This window comes from Aphidius gifuensis, linkage group LG2 (assembly GCF_014905175.1).
Source record: "Aphidius gifuensis isolate YNYX2018 linkage group LG2, ASM1490517v1, whole genome shotgun sequence".
Lineage (NCBI taxonomy): Eukaryota > Metazoa > Arthropoda > Insecta > Hymenoptera > Braconidae > Aphidius > Aphidius gifuensis.
The window spans coordinates 23,413,813-23,433,956 of record NC_057789.1 but is presented as its reverse complement, the minus strand read 5'-3'; the positions used below and the strand labels follow the sequence as shown (position 1 = coordinate 23,433,956).

The 20,144-nt window shown below is 22.2% G+C and overlaps 2 protein-coding genes across 3 annotated transcripts; both read right to left on the bottom strand.

The window, feature by feature from the left end:
- Positions 1-36: 36 nt before the first annotated feature.
- LOC122849611 lies at positions 37-12,542 on the bottom strand. The gene is made up of 4 exons (XM_044148379.1): positions 12,335-12,542; positions 6,190-6,352; positions 3,944-4,203; positions 37-2,866 (listed from the first exon to the last, which is right to left on the bottom strand). Exons 2-4 carry the CDS (start codon positions 6,349-6,351, stop codon positions 2,767-2,769), a joined length of 522 nt encoding a protein of 173 aa, XP_044004314.1. The 5' UTR covers position 6,352; positions 12,335-12,542; the 3' UTR covers positions 37-2,766.
- A 2,575-nt stretch (positions 12,543-15,117) lies between these two features.
- LOC122849601 lies at positions 15,118-19,480 on the bottom strand. Of its 2 annotated transcripts, XM_044148368.1 has the most exons (5): positions 19,308-19,480; positions 17,760-17,952; positions 16,959-17,103; positions 16,539-16,868; positions 16,351-16,472 (listed from the first exon to the last, which is right to left on the bottom strand). In XM_044148368.1, exons 1-4 carry the CDS (start codon positions 19,352-19,354, stop codon positions 16,567-16,569), a joined length of 687 nt encoding a protein of 228 aa, XP_044004303.1. In that variant the 5' UTR covers positions 19,355-19,480; the 3' UTR covers positions 16,351-16,472; positions 16,539-16,566. The 2 variants fall into 2 exon arrangements, with proteins under 2 accessions (XP_044004302.1, XP_044004303.1); XM_044148367.1 differs by having other exon boundaries at positions 15,118-16,868; positions 19,308-19,479.
- Positions 19,481-20,144: the final 664 nt, after the last annotated feature.

The window sequence follows — 20,144 nt, the reverse complement described above, 5'->3', positions numbered from 1 at the left end:
TTGATAATTATTTAACAGTTTATAATGTAAACTAAATAGTATGTTTTTTTTTTTTTTTTTCTATCATTTTTTTTCTTGCATTACCTGACTTTCAAATAGAGCACCATTATAAAATTTTTAATTCTAGTGTGCGTTGATGATTTATAATTAATTAATGCGTTAAATTAATTTGCAAATATTAAAAGCAATAATTTAATTACATAAATTCATTTGCTTTCTTTAATTTACACAGAAATTTATTATCAATTTTTAATTTATACCAATTTGTTGTTATTAAATCAACTTAGAAAATAATAATTTTTTTTTTTTAATTATATTGTAACCGTTATTAATTTGTTTGTATTTTATAATTTTTTTTTTTTTAATTATGAATATTATGCATTATATTATTCTGAAATTTTCTTTTTTTTTTTTATCAATTTTTTATCTGAAAATTACATCACTGAGCTTCAATCGATATTTCAATTTTTTTTTAAATTTGTTTTTTTTTCGTAGCTACTTGGAATTGATCGGACTTTTATATTTTAGCAATGAAAAAATATTTTTTGTCTTTTTGACATCTTAGATATGTTTCCCTCTGATATTCTATCTTAAGGGTTTTTAATTTTTTTTAAATTTCTTTGATTCTTTCATAATTAATTATTATCACTGATTTTTTCAAATTTGGCTCCCCAAATTTTCGGACTCAAACATTCAAAATTCATTAATTTTAAATATTCATTATGCAAATAACAATAATAATGATTAAACTTTGACTGGTTGATCTAATTTTTATATTTTTCATAAGGCTGTTGATTATTAGAGTGGAAAAATGACACTGTTCTATTTCCATACAATTTTAATATATTATATTTTTTATAAAACTCTTTTTCATCAGTTATATACTCTTGTCAAATAATATTTTTTACAATAAAATATAACATGTAAATTATAAAATAATTACAAATTAAATTTGAGGCAGATATTTCAATAAATTGACGTTATTGTGGCTTCAAACAATTTTCTCAATTTTAATTTTTAATCAGTTAATGTATTGATGAATTTTAATTAATTATAAATTTATCAACCAGCCATTTAGAGTATCCAACAATTCTAAAAATTGAAATTTTAATAAAATAATTTTTAATTTTATATATGAGTTATTTTAGTATTTAATGGATATGTTTTGAAGTATTTTTTTCTCTTTCATAATTACAATGATTATATAAATTTTAATTAATTTAATTTTCAAAATTAATCATATTTTTATTATCATTTTCAATTTCAATTATATAAAAAAATTCCAAGCAAATTAATAGAATTATTATTGAAATATACAATCATATATTCATTGACTACAATTAAATAATAAAAATGATTAATTTTAAAGCTGCAATGAATGACAATATAACAATAATTCAATCAGACTGTTTAAATTATTTTTAAAATCTAATTATAATTTTTTATTTTTTTTTTCTCTCTTTTGGCTAACGTATTATTTGGCTAATTATAATTTTTCATTCATTTTATTTCGGTGCTGTTTTAGCTGCAATTAACAATAAAATATATATATTATCTTATAATATATTATTTGTACAAAAACACAACATCGATAGCATTGTGCAAGTGCATTTATTGCATCTGGCATTTTGCTAAAGCTACAAAATTTGGAGGAAAAAAATGAATCTAAATTTTATAAAATTTATTAATTCAGATGAAATTTATCTACAGTTTTTTTGGGTCTTTGACATCTTTTTTTCAGAATAATTATTTTATTTATTTTTATTTAAATAAATGACGTTAATCTTTTTTTGTTTGTTTAATTTTTTAGATTAAAATTTTATACAATTTTTTTATATAATCATTTATAGTCAGACTTATTACAGCTTGGCTTATTTATTTCATGAATAAATTATGTCACAATAAGTATATATTTCGAACACATTTATGACAAATTCAAATGCATTTTTAAAATAAATTTAAGGTTTTAAAAAATTAAATTAAAAAATTAATAAATAGAAAGTTTGTGTTGGTAGAATGTTTGTTGTACTTTGTTGGAAGAATTATTTAAAGAAACACCAAAAAAAAATAAACTAATTATATGTTAATTAGCTAAAAAACAAATTAAAAAAGTCAATAAACAAGACAAGATGTTTTTTAATCTGACAAGACCTCCAAATTTTTTGAATAAATAATATATTCAACCCCTCAGAATAATTTAAAAGTAATTATTATAATTTTATTTCTTATTTTATTTATTTTTTTTATCTTTTCATTTTTCATAAAAATTATTTCACATTTAAGTATTTAATTACTTTCGAAAACTTTAATTAACTGATACGTTTTTTTGGCTATAAAAAAATGATATTATTCCTCGAGTTTGATGATAATATAATTTACAAAATAAAAAATAAATAAATAATAAAAAAATATAAATAAAACTCGAGGATGAAAGATAAAAAAAAAAAAAAATCCTATTAGATATCTTTGACACCTCTAAGCTATTTATAAATAGACATTTTTTTATGTGAAAAAGTTAATATATAATAATCGACATTGTTTGATGTAATTAAAATAACTTGAAATGATAAAAATTTAAAATTATCAAAATAACAATAATATAATAATGTATTTACGATATCAGACAAGACTGTGTTCTTTTGAATTGATTCTATGTGTGTATAAGATTGATGAACTTGTCCCAGGTGATGCAGATGATGAGGACAATGATGAGGGTGTTGTTGGACATGGTGATGATGTTGCCACCCTCTTCGAGGCAGGCAAAACCTAGGTATTATGTCCTTGTTTACGTATTTTGTTGTCATTAGCTGGTGTTTGTCTTCCAACTAAATCTTCAAGTTCATCTGGAGTGAGTACGGTGAAATCTCTAAATGATAAATACAGAAAAAAATTAATTAACTTTTTTTTTCTCTTATGGATACATTTTTTCTTATTTATTGTTTAAATTTATTCATTGTTTTTGCTTGATTAATTGTTTAAATTATAAAGTTTTATCTCTAACAGCTGAGCTTTGAAAATTTTATCAATTGTAATATTATAATTTTATTTAATTTTATTCAAAAATTTATTACAATATACGATTGTTTAAAATACGTCAATTTGCAGTATTATGTTGTTTTTTTTTTTGTTAAATTTCTAGCAAATGCATTTATTGAACTGACTTGAAAGGCTTCATGGCAGTGTTTCGTTTGACAAAGAAAAGTATTTTTAAAATGACTTAATTAAAATTAAATAATTAAAAGAATTTATGGGTTTTGTAATTTTGTGAAAACAAAAAAAATGTTATCAAAAAAACAAGAATTAATATTTAATTATAATTTAAACAATTTATTGATGTAAATTAAATTTTACGTGGAAAAGTATTTGAATTTATTGAATGATAAATTCTAGGATTTTCTTTCCATCAAAAATATAAATATTTAATTTTATTTTCAATGGAAAATAAATTAATTTTTACTACTTATTTGAACAATTGATTGATGTAAATTAAAACATGGAAAAACATATGAATTTATTAAATGATAAATTCTAGGATTTTTTTCCTATTAAAAGGTTTGAAGAATCGAAAATGGATTTTAAAAAATACTAATTATTGCAATATTCCACTAAATATAAATATTTAATTTCATTTTCAATGGAAAATAAATAAATTTTAATTTCCAAGATTAAACAATTATTATAAAACTGAAAATTTCTCCAAACATATCATATTAAATTATATTTCAAATGATTGATTGACATAAACCAAATATTTCACAGAAAAACATCCAAATTCTTCGATTTTTTTCCATTTAAATTTCATTGATTATTTCAATAAAAAAGTTAACTATTTCAACTAAACTTTTAATAATCTAAAATTTTTATAAAAAAAAAAAAAAAAAACTTTTAAATTCATTTGAAGAAAAATAACAATAATTAAGTTAATTAAAAAACTTTAATATACCTGTGTTGGGCAAGTAACATGTCAATACTCGAGACACTTCGTTGATGTGCACTTTCTTTTTCACTAGCTTTTCTACGTTTTATCCAAAGTGCTCTCAAGTATGCTAAAACAGCACCAAGCAAAATAAGTCCACAACCAGTACAAATTAATATTGTTGCATATTGTTCAGCTTCAGCACGTGGTGATAATTGTACTAATCCAACAACAAGCAAAATTGCACCCAACATAGGGGATGACACGACCACATGAAGAGCATTTATCTGTCACAAAAAAAAAAAACAAATATTAATATATATTACTATCATACAAATAATAAATAAAACAATATATTTTTAAATTAAAAATTCAATTAAATTTCAATTATTTTTTACAACAGCAACATGTAAACTTTTTTTGTTATTTTTTCAAGTATAAATACTAATTTATTTTTAATTAATTTCAATGTTTTATTTAGCTAAAAATACAATATTAAATTGTCATTGTCATTAACCAAAATTATCATGAATAAAAATTAATAATATTATTTTGCTTAATAGTATTAAACATTGTGGAAAATTTATGTGACACAAAACACGATGAAAGGTATTTTGTACATCAATGAGGAATTTTCGCGTGGGTAGTTCTTCCGGAATATCGTAATAATTCGTCTACTATATTTGGCAGTCTGTCAGTATAACAAGTGTATATATACTCTGTAGTATTCACATTAAAATAAACATCAAGTCAATAAATTATAATTCAAATATTTGACAAATAAATTTAAGCTATTTTACAAGTTGTGACGTAGTTTTTTTGATTTTATCAAAAGTTTTTCTTGAGCTTGTCATTTTATTTTTTTTATTTTTTTATTCTCATCATGACTTGTAACATGGATACAGTGATAAGGTCTAGAATAGAGGTGGTAGCGGGAGCATTAAATTGCTCGCCTACGTATATTCGAATGACGTCACTAAACCACTCTTGATTCGATATCCCAGCAGGTTGTCTGATGGTCAACGACAATTTTTTTTTTTCCAATAATAAATCCATTCAACTTTTTATTTATTTTTTTATTATTAAAGTTTTTTTATATTTATTTAGCAATATTTAAAGTTTCGAAATATGTATTTTCTTTAAAATTATTTGACAATTTAAAAGCTCCATAATTTATTTATAATTTGATATGTTTTTTAATTTTTTCCACTTTTATAAATAGCTTAAATTTCCTATAATTATTAGCATGATTTTTCTAAACTTTAATATCGATTTTAAATTATTATTTTTATAGCATGATAAAAATATATATATTGATTTAAATTTGCATTAAATTTGTTTATTGATATTTTTAAAATTGCATAGTTTAATTTTTTTTTGCATTTATGTCTGGCCTTGTTGATGTATATTCATTGTTGACATAGCGTTACGAAATATATTCGTGTGAAAATATCAGTCGACCTTTTCCAAAGCGTAAACAACGCCCACTTTGAACTTGAAAAAATTTTCATGATTTATCTATTGCATATTTTGATAGTTAATAATTTCTGGGAATTTCATTTTATTAGTAAATAAACTAAGCACTTGTTGGATTATTTATATTTGATAAATAAATATTTTGAAAAGTATTATCTTTTAGATGACGAAGGTGTTTGATAAATATTGGAAAAAAACTTCTACCATTATATTTTTTTATGCCATATAAATAACAATTCAATCACAAGTCCAATAATCGAGTAAAAAAAATAACATCAACGCAAAAAATTATGTCTATAAATTTTATTTTCTCCACAATTTTTTTGATAACTTTTTGGAAATAATTTAATCGGGCAGTGTGTAAGTAAAATATTACAATATATAAATTGAATTATAATTTTTTGAAATAATTGAATTTATAAAATTCTACTTAAAAATTATTAATAATAATATTATTATTCAGCAGTAAATTTAATAGACAAAAAAAAAGAAAAACTAATTGATTTTTGTTGGTATTTAATGGTGATGTAAAGCTCGCCTTTGTAAAAAATATTTATTAAATTGAATTTATAAAAAAATTGTTTAAATAAAAATAATATTTAAAAAAATATATAAATTTTTCATTGGAGGTAAAGTGGCACAAGTGTTAGAAAAAGTCTGTTCAATAAATTTTCATCGCCACAACGTTTTTTATTTGTTGTTTAAAAATTGAAAAAAAATCAAAGTAAAAATAGTAAAAATAAATTTTCCAATAAACAGACAAGTCATTTATAAAGAAAAAAAAAAAAACAACTTACTTTGCCACAAAAATAATATTCTAGTTGATTTTTATCTGCGATTCCAAGAGCGGCATCACTAAGTGGACTTCCAGGTTGGCTATTACCTGCTCTCTGTGATTTTTCATGATAATATGTTTTATGAAAAACCTTCACCGAAGGCACAGGTAACGCTGTTATCATTCTGCAATTATAAAATACAAACTACTAACCATGAAAATTAGTTATAAACGTACAAATATCGGAGAATAACAAAGAAATATCGGAGAGAAACGAAAAATATACGGAGAAAAGCAAAAAAATGACGGAGAAATATCGGAGAAATTTTTTTTTCTAGGGATTAAAGCAACCAAACTATAGATTTTTATTATAAATGAAAAAAAAAATAATTTGCAATTGTTATTATTAAAATATTAATAATTTCAATGTTATTAATATATAAATAAAACAATTTAACATTAAATGTCAAAAAAAATTGAAAAAAAAAGAATTGGTGCTCTCGTTATGGTCCGCGCTTGTTCACATTATAGCATCAAATTTACATATAAAATCATAATGACGTCTCGATTTTTACACAAAAAAAAAAAAACAAAAAAAAACAAAAAAAAATTACAAAATTAAAAAAACATATACATCCAGTGGTTGGACCGCCACAGAATAGAATTATTCTGTGGGTCTGGAATATAAAACTGGATGTATATGAAAAAAAAAAAAAGTTTATCTTTTTTTTTTTGAAAAAAAAATTAAAAATACAAATAGTTCCGCAATGATCCTCGGAGACAACCGATGAGGTGAGCGGTAAAGTTTTGTATTTGTTCGAAAGAACGTAGTCTGGCGGCAAGGCTTGTGTAAAAACAAGTCTCGCTTACAAGGGCTAACGAAAAGGGCTTATAATTATATGTATGAATGAATGTATGTATATATGTATGAATGCATGTGTGTGAATATGTGTGAATGTGTGGACTAAATGAATATATGTGATATATGTATAAATGCATGTATGAATGCATATGTGTGAATGTGTGGGATGCGAGATATATGACCTCCTCGTGGTGCATCCTGGGTAACGCCAACAATATATCCAAGTTTTTTTTTTATGAAAATTTGAGATTATCAAAAGTTTAGTGTTAGGTTGAAATAGTTAACTTTATGATTGGAATTTAAATGGAAAAAAAATCGAATAATTTGGATGTTTTTCTGTGGAATATTTGGTTTATGTCAATCAATCATTTGAATTATAATTTAATATGATATACTTGGAGAAATTTTCAGATTTATAATAATTATTCAATCTTGGAAATTAAAATTTGTTTATTTTTCATTGAAAATGAAATCAAATATTTATATTTTTGGAATACTGTAATAATTAGTATTTTTTTAAATTCATTTTCGATTCTTTGAAACTTTAACTAAAACAATCAATGAATTTTTAATGGGAAAGAAATCCTAGAACTTATATTTTGATCAGATAACTGAATATAATTAATCATTCAGTATTTTCATACATAATTTACCATAAATTTTATAAAATAACAAGCATCATTTTTTATCTAGAATAAGGAGCAAAACAAAGCAAAAAAAATAATGTATAAATTTGTCAAAAGAACCCTTATTGTGTGTTATCTTATGGAACGTGATAAAATTTTTATTTTTTAAATTTAAACAAAAAAACTTGAGGGAGTGTCTTGTCTATGTAAAGAACAAGGCGAACAAGGAATCTCGATATATACTTGTATGAATTTTATATGAAAAAAAAGTGGAACAAACGAGCTGGCGAATTTTAGTAGATTATTTAAATGTATAGTCACAAAATGTCTAACTATAAATCCATCTATAAATGCGTCTATTACATATTTGATTGATTTAAGATCTGTGTCATTTGATATCAAAAATATATATTGTTCGAATAAATTTTACTACATGTGTTAAAATACCCACGCTAAATATAGAGAAAGAAAAAATATTGTTTAAATAAAAATCATGATATTTGGATAATATCAAAGGTCAAAATGATATGAATGAATTTTCACATTTGTAAAATCATAAAAAAATAAACGTCACAGACCTTGAGAATTTATTTTTTGATTGAATATATCAGTGTAAAAAAAAATATAAAAATAAAAAAAAAGATGATCCTATCTCTAATGAGTTTTTCTGTTCTTGAAAATTAAATAAATTCATTCAAGGTTGAAATGAAATTTATTTTTCTGATTGCGTTTTAATTAACTTTTTTTATTTTTTTTTTTTATTTTTATTATTAACGCTTTGTGAAATATAAAAAAATATATTTTTTATTACTATTTACTTTTCATGTATAATTATATTCAATTGGAAAAAAAAAAAAAAAATGGAAAATTCAATATTTTTTGAATGCTAAAATAAAAATAGGTTTATGATTTTTTTGAGATGTAAAAATTGAATTGAAAATCAAAAAATTAACACGATTTTTTTGCTACATTTTGAATTGACAAATTTTTAATGTTAATAATTTTCTGCTAAAGTTAAAAAGTTTAAACAACCTTTTTTTTTTTGTCTTAATTTTTAAACTGAAATAAAAAAAAAATCATATAAATATTAAATTTTTAGCTCAGCACTTTGGGCAGTTGTTAATTTAACATTCAATTAGAATTTTTAAGATTTATATTTCATTTTTTAACTGCGTATATGTATATATTATATTTTTAAAGTGCTTTCACATGGTTTTATTGTGTTTTTGTATACATAAAGACAATTGAGAACACCTGACTGTTCGATAAATGGTGGTGCAATACGGCCATCAGCCCCATCAGTATTATCTAGGCCACAACCCCTCTTTTTAACTTTTATATATTAACTCCTTCTAGATGGCATGAGCAAACAGAATAAAAATATAAAAAAAATCCTCTTACGAGCATAAACAACGAGACAACACTTGTCATCATACGAATCCACGTGTCTAAAATATATATATTACTTTTGACTGTGTTATTATCATTGAATACAATGGATGTTTGAATTATATTGCATAAATTGAATCAATATTTATCACAATGAAATGTATACATGACGATGTAAATAGTACATTGTATTTTAACACATAAACAAATATTGGTAGTATAACGAGTTGCAGAAATATATGAATTTTAAAAATTTTAGTTTTTTAAATAATTTTATTAATCAATTGTTATATATAATTTATTATTTTTATTTATTTTTTGTTCAAAAAATTATTGCAATATACGATTGTTTAAAATACGTCAATTTGCAGTATTATGTTGTTGTTTTTTTTTTTTTTGTTAAATTTCTAGCGAATGCATTTATTGAACTGACTTGAAAGGCTTCATGGCAGTGTTTCGTTTGACAAAGAAAAGTATTTTTAAAATGACTTAATTAAAATTAAATAATTAAAGAAATTTATGGGTTTTGTAATTTTGTGAAAAAACAAAAAAATGTTATCAAAAAAACAAGAATTAATATTTAATTATAATTTAAACAATTTATTGATGTAAATTAAATTTTACTTGGAAAAATATTTGAATTTATTGAATGACAAATTCTAGGATTTTTTCCCATTAAAAATATAGATATTTAATTTTATTTTCAATGGAAAATAAATTAATTTTTCATTTCTACTATTAATTTGAACAATTGATTGATGTAAATTAAATCATGAACAAATTCTAGGATTTTTTTCCCCATTAAAAATTCATTAATTATTTCAATTAAAGTTTCGAAGAATCAAAAATGAATTTCAAAAAATACTAATTATTACAGTATTCCAAAAATATTAAAATTTAATTTAATTTTCAATGGAAAATAAATTAATTTTTAATTTCTAAAAATGAAAGATATTTTTTGAAAATTACATGTTTTAAAATATTTGATAAAGCTACCATAAAAATATATGAAACAAATTTTAACTGACAACCGCAGTGCAATATATGAATGTGCTTTTAGCTTTTTTTTAATATACCCCGATTAAATACACCCAAATATTACTAAATTTAAAAAAAGCACAATTTTTTTTTATAATTTCTAAAAGTAAATTCATATAAATCCAAATATTAATGATTTTAATTTTTGTAATACAAAAAAGTTTATTTACTCTAAAATGAAATTATAAAATTCTAAATTTAAATTCATTCATATATCTTCAATACATTTATTCAAAAATAAACAATAAATAAACATTTATTTTTAAACATTTAAATATATAAAATTTTTATTTTTATACATCCTCGTCAATTATATTAAAAAAAAAAAAAAACATTGCAAAAATATATATGATTACCACGGAAGGAAATGAAGTCGTGGCCTCGATGATGTCACAGTTATTTATGTTAAAAAAAAAAAAGTAAAAAATATTATAACATGAAAATTCACTTTTTCCACAAATCTTTTATTATTTTTTTTTTCTACTATTTTTTTATATCTGAGTTACACTACTCTCCAGTGATTTTTTTGGCGACCCGCCAATTTTTTTTGCCGAAAAAAAATAAAGAAAATAACAGATATATCAAAAGTCCTGAAGTGGATATACATTGTTCCTCATTTTCACTTTGAATCGTCGACAAATTGTTTTTCAATTGTCCTCACTCTTGACATCTCATTCCCATTGAGTGATAAGTCAAGAGTATGAATATAAGTAGTAAAAAAAAAAAATACAAAATTGCTGACTACGAAATATTTTTATTTGCCAAATATCATTTCAACTGTGTATATATATTTCTAATGACCCAATTTTTATTTTTTATTTTTCATTTCAAACAAAGCCAACGCAACGATTAATATAATTGTTTAAAAAACATTACGATTATTCGGTAGGTTAACTCGTTAAAGTCAAGAAAAAGTAGTTCAATTGCATAATACATTAATATAAAATAAAAAACTTTTTAATATACATGAAAATTATGATCGTTTTGTCGATATTTGAATAATTCAAATGACTGTTAACAATAATTCTTATGTGACAAAGTAAATCTACACAATTTTAGCTAACCAATTTCAAATTTCAAATAAATAAAGGAAAGAATAAAAATAATGTGTAAAAGGTTTTTTTATTTTTGAAAATGTAAATGCATTTACGGTACAATGACTGCAAATGAATTTCGTGCCAAATGTTGTCGACCTGTTCAACACTGGCTATAATCCAAAATAAAAATAATAATAATAATTATATAAATATATTACAAGGGGGTTAACGTTTCTTTGACATTGTTACAACACATCAATAAATAAATTTTTAACTATAATTTGAAAAGAAATTTAAAAATGAAAATTTAATATACTCAAATGTCTGACTAAATTAAAACTTTTCTACTTGTTTAAAAATCATCATTTACAATTAAGTATATAAATTATTTAAAAATATTGAAATGTTTATCTAAAAGTAATCATATTGAATTTTAAAAAATGTATTTTAAAAATGATTATTATTTAAACATTGCCAAAAAATATACAAACATTTTATAAACCAAAATAAACATGAATTATTTTTGAGTTTAAAAATTACATTAGGTGATGATTATTGTGAGCTTAGTAATCATCAAATGTGTTATTATATAATTTTTTTTTCTTTCCTACTATTTTTATTATAAAAAAAAAAAAAAACATTAATCTTAAACTGCGCAGTGCTAATGCATGTAGTATGTTATTTTTATTTTGTGTTTATGTCTTTTTTTTTTTTTGTTAGGTTTTAATTTTAGTACTTTTATATAAAAAAAAAATAAATGATTTTTGTATATTTAATTTTAAACACGTAGTATATATAACGTGTGAATGAGCAAGGGTCCTTGAAAAAAAATTTCACTTGAATACTTTCATCGGTGGGTTAACATATATTTAGAATATTGAAGAGTGGAAGTTTTTCGTTTTAGACAGGTGCGGCCTTGAAGAATTTTTCCTTTTCAATTAAATAAATAATATACATATCTAATCTCATGGATATAGAAGAACAAATAATTATTTTAAAAACTTTATCTTCCATTAGTGTGATTGAAAAAAAAATAAATTTATACAACAACAACAACAACAACAATATAAAAAAATAACCTTGTCCAAAAAAATAAATACATAGATCTTTTTTCAACATAAATTTGGGTTAAAAAAAAAAATAACAATAATAAGTTTTAATGGTAATTGAAAAGAAAAATATATATAATTTTAATTTCATATTTTTTGGACTTACTTTGGTCAAAGAGATCCTTTAATTTTTTAACTAATAGTTTCGCAATAAATCACGTTTATTAGATCAATTAAATTTTTTTTTTCTTTCTAAATTAAAATATCTTAATGAAAATTATTATTTTTTTTTTTATTTTATCGCGCAGTATCAAGGAGTGAATTTTAATCCCGTTATTGAGAGATATTTTAACGGGGTGGTGGTCCCGCGAATACTGAGCCTTGCTGACTGGTTTTGTCGCTCGATAAACCACCCTCTACTTCGTTGCTATATACAATTTCCCCACTTGAGGGTTGCTATACAATCATCATACCCGGTATGTGATCATCCTTTAAAAAAAAAAAAAATAAATAACTAAAAATATATATAACGTTTATCGAAAGCTGATGCTTTTTCAACAAACGACCTCTATTTTTTTATCCCTTAACTTAAATTTAGCTGTATAATCAATTTCAAAATGTTATTTGAAAAATAGACGATATTTATTTTAATTAATTTTTAATAAATATTATTAGACAATTAATTGCTTAACGTTTTTTAGATTTTTTTTTAAATTATATTTTTTTTATTTTTTAAAAATTGAAAAACTGCTTTATCGACAATTTAGTAGAGCTTTTTAGTAGAAAGCTTTAGAAGAGAGGCGCTGGATAGTTGATAAAAATTTAAAATTTAAATGTTTTTTATTTTAAAAAATTTATAGTGTAGAAAACTGTTGATGATAAATTTTTTTTAACTAAGATTTTAACATTTATTTTGTATTTAAATAACAACGAAAAATTTTCATTTAAAATTTGTCAATGTTCATTTTTAATTAACTAAGAATTTAACATTTATTTTCTGTTTAAAAAACAACAAAAAATTGTCATTTAAAATTTGTTAATCAACAATTAAAATAAGGTGAATAAATGATGAATAATTAATTTATTAAATACTAATAAAATCATTACAAAGCTGTTAAAAATAACGCATGTACTTGAAGATGAACCAAAAAGTGTTGTCATCCATTGAAGCACTTGAATAATATTTCCAACTTTTTCATGGGAGAAAAATAATTAATCCAAGATTCAATAATAAAATGATAACACTTAGCTTAATGTTAATTAAAACATTTTATTAAACTTTGAAAGTCATTTCATTTTCATTAATATTTTTTTTAAAATTATTTATAGATTTACATACACAAAGTACAACATATTTTTATATATTTATAACAACAATTGTTGTATATATAATGAGATATATATTTCATTTATTTATTTCGGCTAATTCATAGGCTAAACAGGTCATTTGTTTTAGAAAAGAGTTGACTTACTCTTAATAAATTATTTCCACATAACAGGTTTCATTTTTTTTTTTTTTTTTTTTTTTTTTTATTTTAAATATTAGCTGTGCATGTGTGCAAACATTATTATCGCATTTGTTAACGTGGTATAAAAAATATTTGGACGATACATAAAGATTATGTAAAAATTTCAGCTGTGATATATTCATCCCTTTTTTTTTTATTTATTTTTTTGTTATTTTTCATTTTTAGCATATAAGACACACGATATCAAAAGATAAAAATTATTAAAATAATCATAACTGAGTTGATTTTTATTATAATTTATTTATTTTTTTGCTGGTCAGAAGAATAAGTGAATACAATTTATTATTTTTTAATTTTAAAACTTATGTTCGTGTATACATATAAAAAAATTTGACTTTCAGTTTCAATTAAAATTCTCAATTCTTTTCGATTTCTTTGCAATTCATTTTCAATTGAAAGATTATTATAAATTTTTTTTGTTTTAAGATTTTTCAAACATTTATAGCATGTTTTTTTTTTTTGTTTTTTTTTTTTTAAATTTGTTTACATTGTTTAGTAATTATTTATAACAATCAAAAGCAACTGTTTTATACTTCAAAATTCCTTGACAAGTTATGACTGATTTTAAGATAAAAATTATACTAAAAAATATATTTACTTTGCAAAAATTATCAAGTCATGTAAATGATCATAAACAATTGACAATAATTGTGTTCATTTTGAACAAACACAAATTAGCCTTTAGAAAAAAAAAAAATTAAATTTCAATTGTTGTGCAGTCCAGTCTTAATAGTTAAAATATTTTTATAATATCGTTGTTATCATGAGACATTATTAAAAAATATAAATATACAATAATAAAAAAATTGTAAATTATACAATAATGTTTTTTTTTTTCCATTAAAGCCACAAAATAGAGAAGATTTGTTAAAAATCTAACATTTACAACATCCAACAGTTAATAAATTAAATTATTATTTATCAATTTTTTTTTTTAATTTTATGGCTGACTACTTTCACATTAAAATATCAATTTTTTATTTTTCTTAATCACATTATGACGACGAATGTTACTTATATAATAAATATTTAAAAATCACACAAATTTATACTTATTTATTTGTAAAATTACCTAGTGTTAATGGATATTAATGGAAGAATTAAATAGGACTTGGAAAACACTTAGAATAAACAAGGCTTAATTAGGAAAAATAATTAGAAAAGTTTTTTTTTTCAAGCAAAAAAAAAAATCTTTTTTTCTCTAAAAAGTTACTAATAATTATTTACTTTTTTTTTTTTAAACAACATCATCTTAATAATTTTTTTAAGACAGGAAATACTAAAAAAAAAATTTTATACTTAATGTTTAATTAACAAATTGAGTTGGTCTGGATTATTTTTAAAAAATTTTTCTTTCTTTTATTCTTTTCGAAAAGTTAAAAAATATTTATCATCATTATTATTATTATTATTATTATTGTTTTTTTTTTTTTTTTTTTAATATTATTTTATTTATTAACAAAATAATGGATTTTTATAATTTTTAGAAATTTTTTTTATTGGCGTGACAAGCAATAACAATAATTACGTCAATTACCTTTTTTTTTTTTTTTTTTTATTTTTCTTTCGATTAAACATTTTTAAACTTTAGTTAGATATAATTTTTTGTGTATATCATAATTTTATAAATACACTATATATGTATTCATAAATTACAATATATTTTTTTAATTTTTTTTATTTTTTAAATATATTTTTATATCACTGCACGAAATAATCAAAGAAAAAAAAAATTGAATTCTATTTTTAGATCACTTTTGAATATAATAATATTTATTTTTTACATAGTTGCTTTGTGTAGTTATTTATAATCTTAATTATTTATAAATAAATAGATATTAATGTTAGTTTAAGTGGACCCCAATCGTAGTCGATCGCTTGTTACTGCGTATCGAAAAATTTTATTTATGTTTGTTTGTTTTTTTTGTTCAAACAGACCAACTCAGTTTTTATTATTATTATTTTTATTATCAGTAATATATTTATTGAAAAATAATTTACTTTTCTTGCTGTTGACTGGCTGTTTTCTTAATTAAATATTTTATTATTTCATTTCGATACGTTGATACTAATTTTATGTAAAAACAATAAAGAGCCAAGACCTCTGTAACTTAGCTCAAGACTATAATTTATTTCCATTTATTTATTGTTAAACATTATCAGGTGTAAATAGATTAAAAGTTATTTGAAAGACACATAGATTTCACAAAATGGTACGCTGGTTAGATTCATTAAAATATTATAAATATTAGTTTTTTTATATTTTAAAATTATTTATATCTGAAAATATTATTTAAAAAATTTGGCAATATAATTGTGATGATTTAGTCAATAATTAAGTCAACACAAAATCACAAATATGTTACAACATTACTGTCGTATTAATTAGAAATTAATTAACAAATTAAAATTATTTTTTTTATTTTAATAAAATTGCAAGTAATTTAAAATCAAATTGCAAGAAATTTAAATTAAAATTTTATTATTTTTATCAATATTTATTTATAATATACAGATGTATAGAAAGTTTATAAAAGATAAAAGTATTATTTTCATTTTTACCATAATATTGGAAAATTTATTCAAAGAATAATATTATTTTTCAATTGATTTTCATTGTTAATAATTAATTATTAAATACACGTATCAATTGTGATTACTTAGTTATTTTTTTTGCATAATTTAAAAATTCTGTTGGACATTTTTTATTTTGGTAATTTCACTTCACAGTGATGCAAGCATATTATCAATATTATTAATTAATTTAATTTCTTTCTTGCATATATAAATGAATGAATTCAAAAGTATATTTTAATTAATATTTATACTTTGATAATTAACCAAAGTTTAAAAATGGAATATTAATTATTTAGGCTTCTCCGCTTTCCGAGCATTGTGAGCTACGCTTTTTTCTGTGATTATTATCATGATGACGATGATGATGATGATGTTGTTGTTGTTGTTGTGGTTGTTGATGTTGATGAATCATTTGACGTTTATTATCAACTGGATTTGAATGCCCAACAAGTAAATCAAGTGTACCACGTGATGCTGATGATTGATTCGTTGTTGTTGATGTTGTTGGTGGTGGTAAGGGTGTTCGAAGTGGTGAATCAGTTGGTAAAGGCATACAATGTAATACATAACATCTAATACCAGCAAGAATCATTCCTATAATTTTTTCATCAAATATTTTAGAGAAATTAGTTAATTTTATCAACAGAAAAATAGAATTTTGGTAATTTAATTGTAATTTTGTACCAAAGAGAAGAAGAGTTGATCCACCAATGAGTAATAGTAGTCTGTGGTCAGTTGTTGTTGCTCCTGGTGCTAATTGGACTAATCCAACTACTAGTATCACTGCACCAAGTAGCAAACAAACAACAACTGCATGTAGTCCAGATATCTGTTTATTTAAAAAATATAAAATTTATTGAAATTATAAAATAAACTGTACACAGTTAAAAATAAAAAATTTAAATCGTTAAATATTTAATTAAAAATTTCTCTAAATAAAAAATTGAGATTTCAATAATTTATTTTCTATATACACTAAAAACATTGTTGAAATAAAAAAAATGTTAATTTAATTTTATTTTTTAAACCATTCAATTTTAAAAGACAATTCAGTCAAGCTTTTTATTAAAAAACTTTATTGCATATACGAAATGCGCTGGATAGTTTTTATAAATTTAAAATTTAAATGTTTCGTTTACTTTTTTTTTTTTTCTTTTTGTTTAAAAGTAAAACACAAATCTTAACATAAAAATGACTAATAAAAAATTTGTTAGTAAAAAAATTAACACATGTAAAAAAAACAATTTAATATTATTTTTTTAAAATGTTAAAAATCATTTTTTTTAAATGTCAATTTTACACTTTTTTTAGTGTTTAATTTGTAACATTTTTCGGGTATTAAATTTCATAATTTGAGGCAAATATTCAATTGACATGTCGATAAAATATAGACATCAGAAAAACGTTAAATTTTATATTTTTATTTTGTGAGTAAATGAGTAAATTTATCCAACTAATTAAATAATTGTTTGAAAAAAAAATCACCTTTCCACAGAGATACAATTCAGGAAGTTGTTCAAAATGACTTGTATGTCCATGGGGACTTGTACTTGGTGGTGAACCAGAAGGTGGTGGCATCCATTGTCCACCCAAATAAAGTTGTGATGGTCTTTTTGTACGTTTTTCTTGTCTACGACGTTCATGGCGTACAGCCACTGCTGGCATTGCTCCAATCATCCTTAAAAAATTTAAATAAATTATAAATAATAATCATCATTAATATATATTTATCAAAAAAAAAAACGAAATACCATTATGTACTACATATTTTTCAATTGAATAAAGTAAAAGTTCAAGTTGAAATATTATCATCTAAAATCAATCAATGGATAAATTAATGAAGCCAAGTTTTTTCTCTTTTGATTCATGTGATTTTTTTAGGGGGGTGATTTTTTTAGGCGAAGCAATGAAGACTAGAGACCTCTAGTCTTCATGGGCGAAGCAATACCCTTGGTTTCAAGTGAACCCTAACCTATATTTATCGATAGGGTGCGATAGGGCGAATTTCCGCCCCATCTATGAGTCCCAAAGTACATTGGGCCCATACTTCGGCATAGCCGGGATACTTTTTACCCTAAAGCTATATAACCATGCTTTACAACAAATAAGGTTTCATATACTTTAATTTGTTATAAACAATATAATATTGAAACCTTGTGCTAAAATAATTATTAATATATTATATTTATCTTTCATGTATATTGAAATAAGTCTTGATAATTTTCTTAATACATAGATACAATAATATAATTATTATTTGCCAGACTGCATGCAAAAAAAAAAATAATGATCTCAAAATTATGAAATGTATTTTACATATTTATTTTGAATCCAAACAAAACATTATTTTTTTAATCATGCAATAAAGCGTAGTTCTATTTAACAAACAAAATAAATTACACGCGCATACAATAATGAATTCTAGTGACGTTTAAAACTTGAATAATATTATGACTTATTATGTGTCATTATTATAATATATAATAATAATTCAATACAAATACTTCATTTATATATATAAATCATATATAAATTAGCTGACTCATGCAATACTTTCATTTTACATTATTTATAATCATTTCGTCAATTTGACGTTCATGCTAAATATAACAAACCATGCAAAATTCATACATATCTGTTTTTTGATAATACGGGTTTAGCACTACTTCAATTTATTATTATATATTTTTGATTATATAATCTCAACAAGTAAATCTATTAGGACCTACTGGATATAAAACTAATACCAAACGCAAACACCATGCAAAAATCAAAATTCATAACATATCTGTTTTTGATAATACATTTCTGGCACTGCTGGTATTATTATAATTTTGTCATTATTATAATTACAGCAGTGCTTAAGAATACTTGCATGCAAATCTATTAAGAACTACTAGAATATAAAAAACCATGCTGAATATAAAACACTATGCAAAATTCATAACATATATGTAATTGTTGTAATTTTTTTTTTTGACAACTTGATGTTACAGGATGTAAACAAACTAGTATTTTCTTCAAACTACTTACATACGAAGCAAAACCAAAATCCGATTTTTTACTATTTGGCACAACATAGACTCTTAAAATCGTTTTTTAAAACTTTTTTCTTAATAATAATCGATTCTTTACTGTAATTGATTTTTATAATTATAATCTCTACAAGCGTCAAGCACTCACAACTCACATAATGCCATGTAATGCCATAATGGCTCATGGGCCCCCAGCCCTCCAACCTAAGTTTCATCCCCCAAATGCCCCCAAATTGCAAAAACGTTCTTAGTGCCATCTAGTTTTTACAAATTTTGAAGAATGACGTGGTGATTGATGATAAAAAGGTCATAATTATTAAAAAAAAACAATAAATTTTTTTTTATAATTTTCAATTTTCGAGAGAATCACGCCCTCGGCTATGTTACTCTGAGTACTTCTGCAAATTTTTGAGTAAAAGAATTTATTTTTGAATGAAAATCGTTGGATTTCTTTTTTTTGTAGATTTTGCAGAAAACTGTAATTTATTAATAATTTTTTTTGTTAATAACAATTTTTGAGAGAATCATGCCCTCGGCCATGCAATTTTATATAGATCTTCAAAATTTCATGCAGATAAGTTCAATATTCACGGAAATTCTTTGGTTTTTGTGAAGTGAATTTTTCAAAGGTATTTTATATAGCTTCGCTTTAAATTATTTACATTAAACATTACTCTACTTGTAGTTTTATATTATCATGAATATAATGATAATTTAAATATTATTTTACATCAAACAATGATCTTCCAGTTTGTTATTTTAACCACATTTACACGATGAACTTTGGTGACCTCAAATGACCCCAACGTCGGTCGATACATCACTATAACCCACC

Excerpts from the sequence above, each read along its gene's own strand:
- LOC122849611 (XM_044148379.1), bottom strand. The coding sequence starts at position 6,351 with ATGATAACAGCGTTACCTGTGCCTTCGGTGAAGGTTTTTCATAAAACA. Across the intron at positions 4,204-6,189 it reads AATATTATTTTTGTGGCAAA|ATAAATGCTCTTCATGTGGT; the intron begins GTAAGTTGTTTT and ends TTTTTGTGACAG. Across the intron at positions 2,867-3,943 it reads ATGTTACTTGCCCAACACAG|AGATTTCACCGTACTCACTC; the intron begins GTATATTAAAGT and ends TTTATCATTTAG.
- LOC122849601 (XM_044148368.1), bottom strand. The coding sequence starts at position 19,354 with ATGTTGTGCCAAATAGTAAAAAATCGGATTTTGGTTTTGCTTCGTAT. Across the intron at positions 17,953-19,307 it reads ATTTTGGTTTTGCTTCGTAT|GATGATTGGAGCAATGCCAG; the intron begins GTAAGTAGTTTG and ends AAATTTTTTAAG. Across the intron at positions 16,869-16,958 it reads ATCAACTCTTCTTCTCTTTG|GAATGATTCTTGCTGGTATT; the intron begins GTACAAAATTAC and ends AAAAAATTATAG.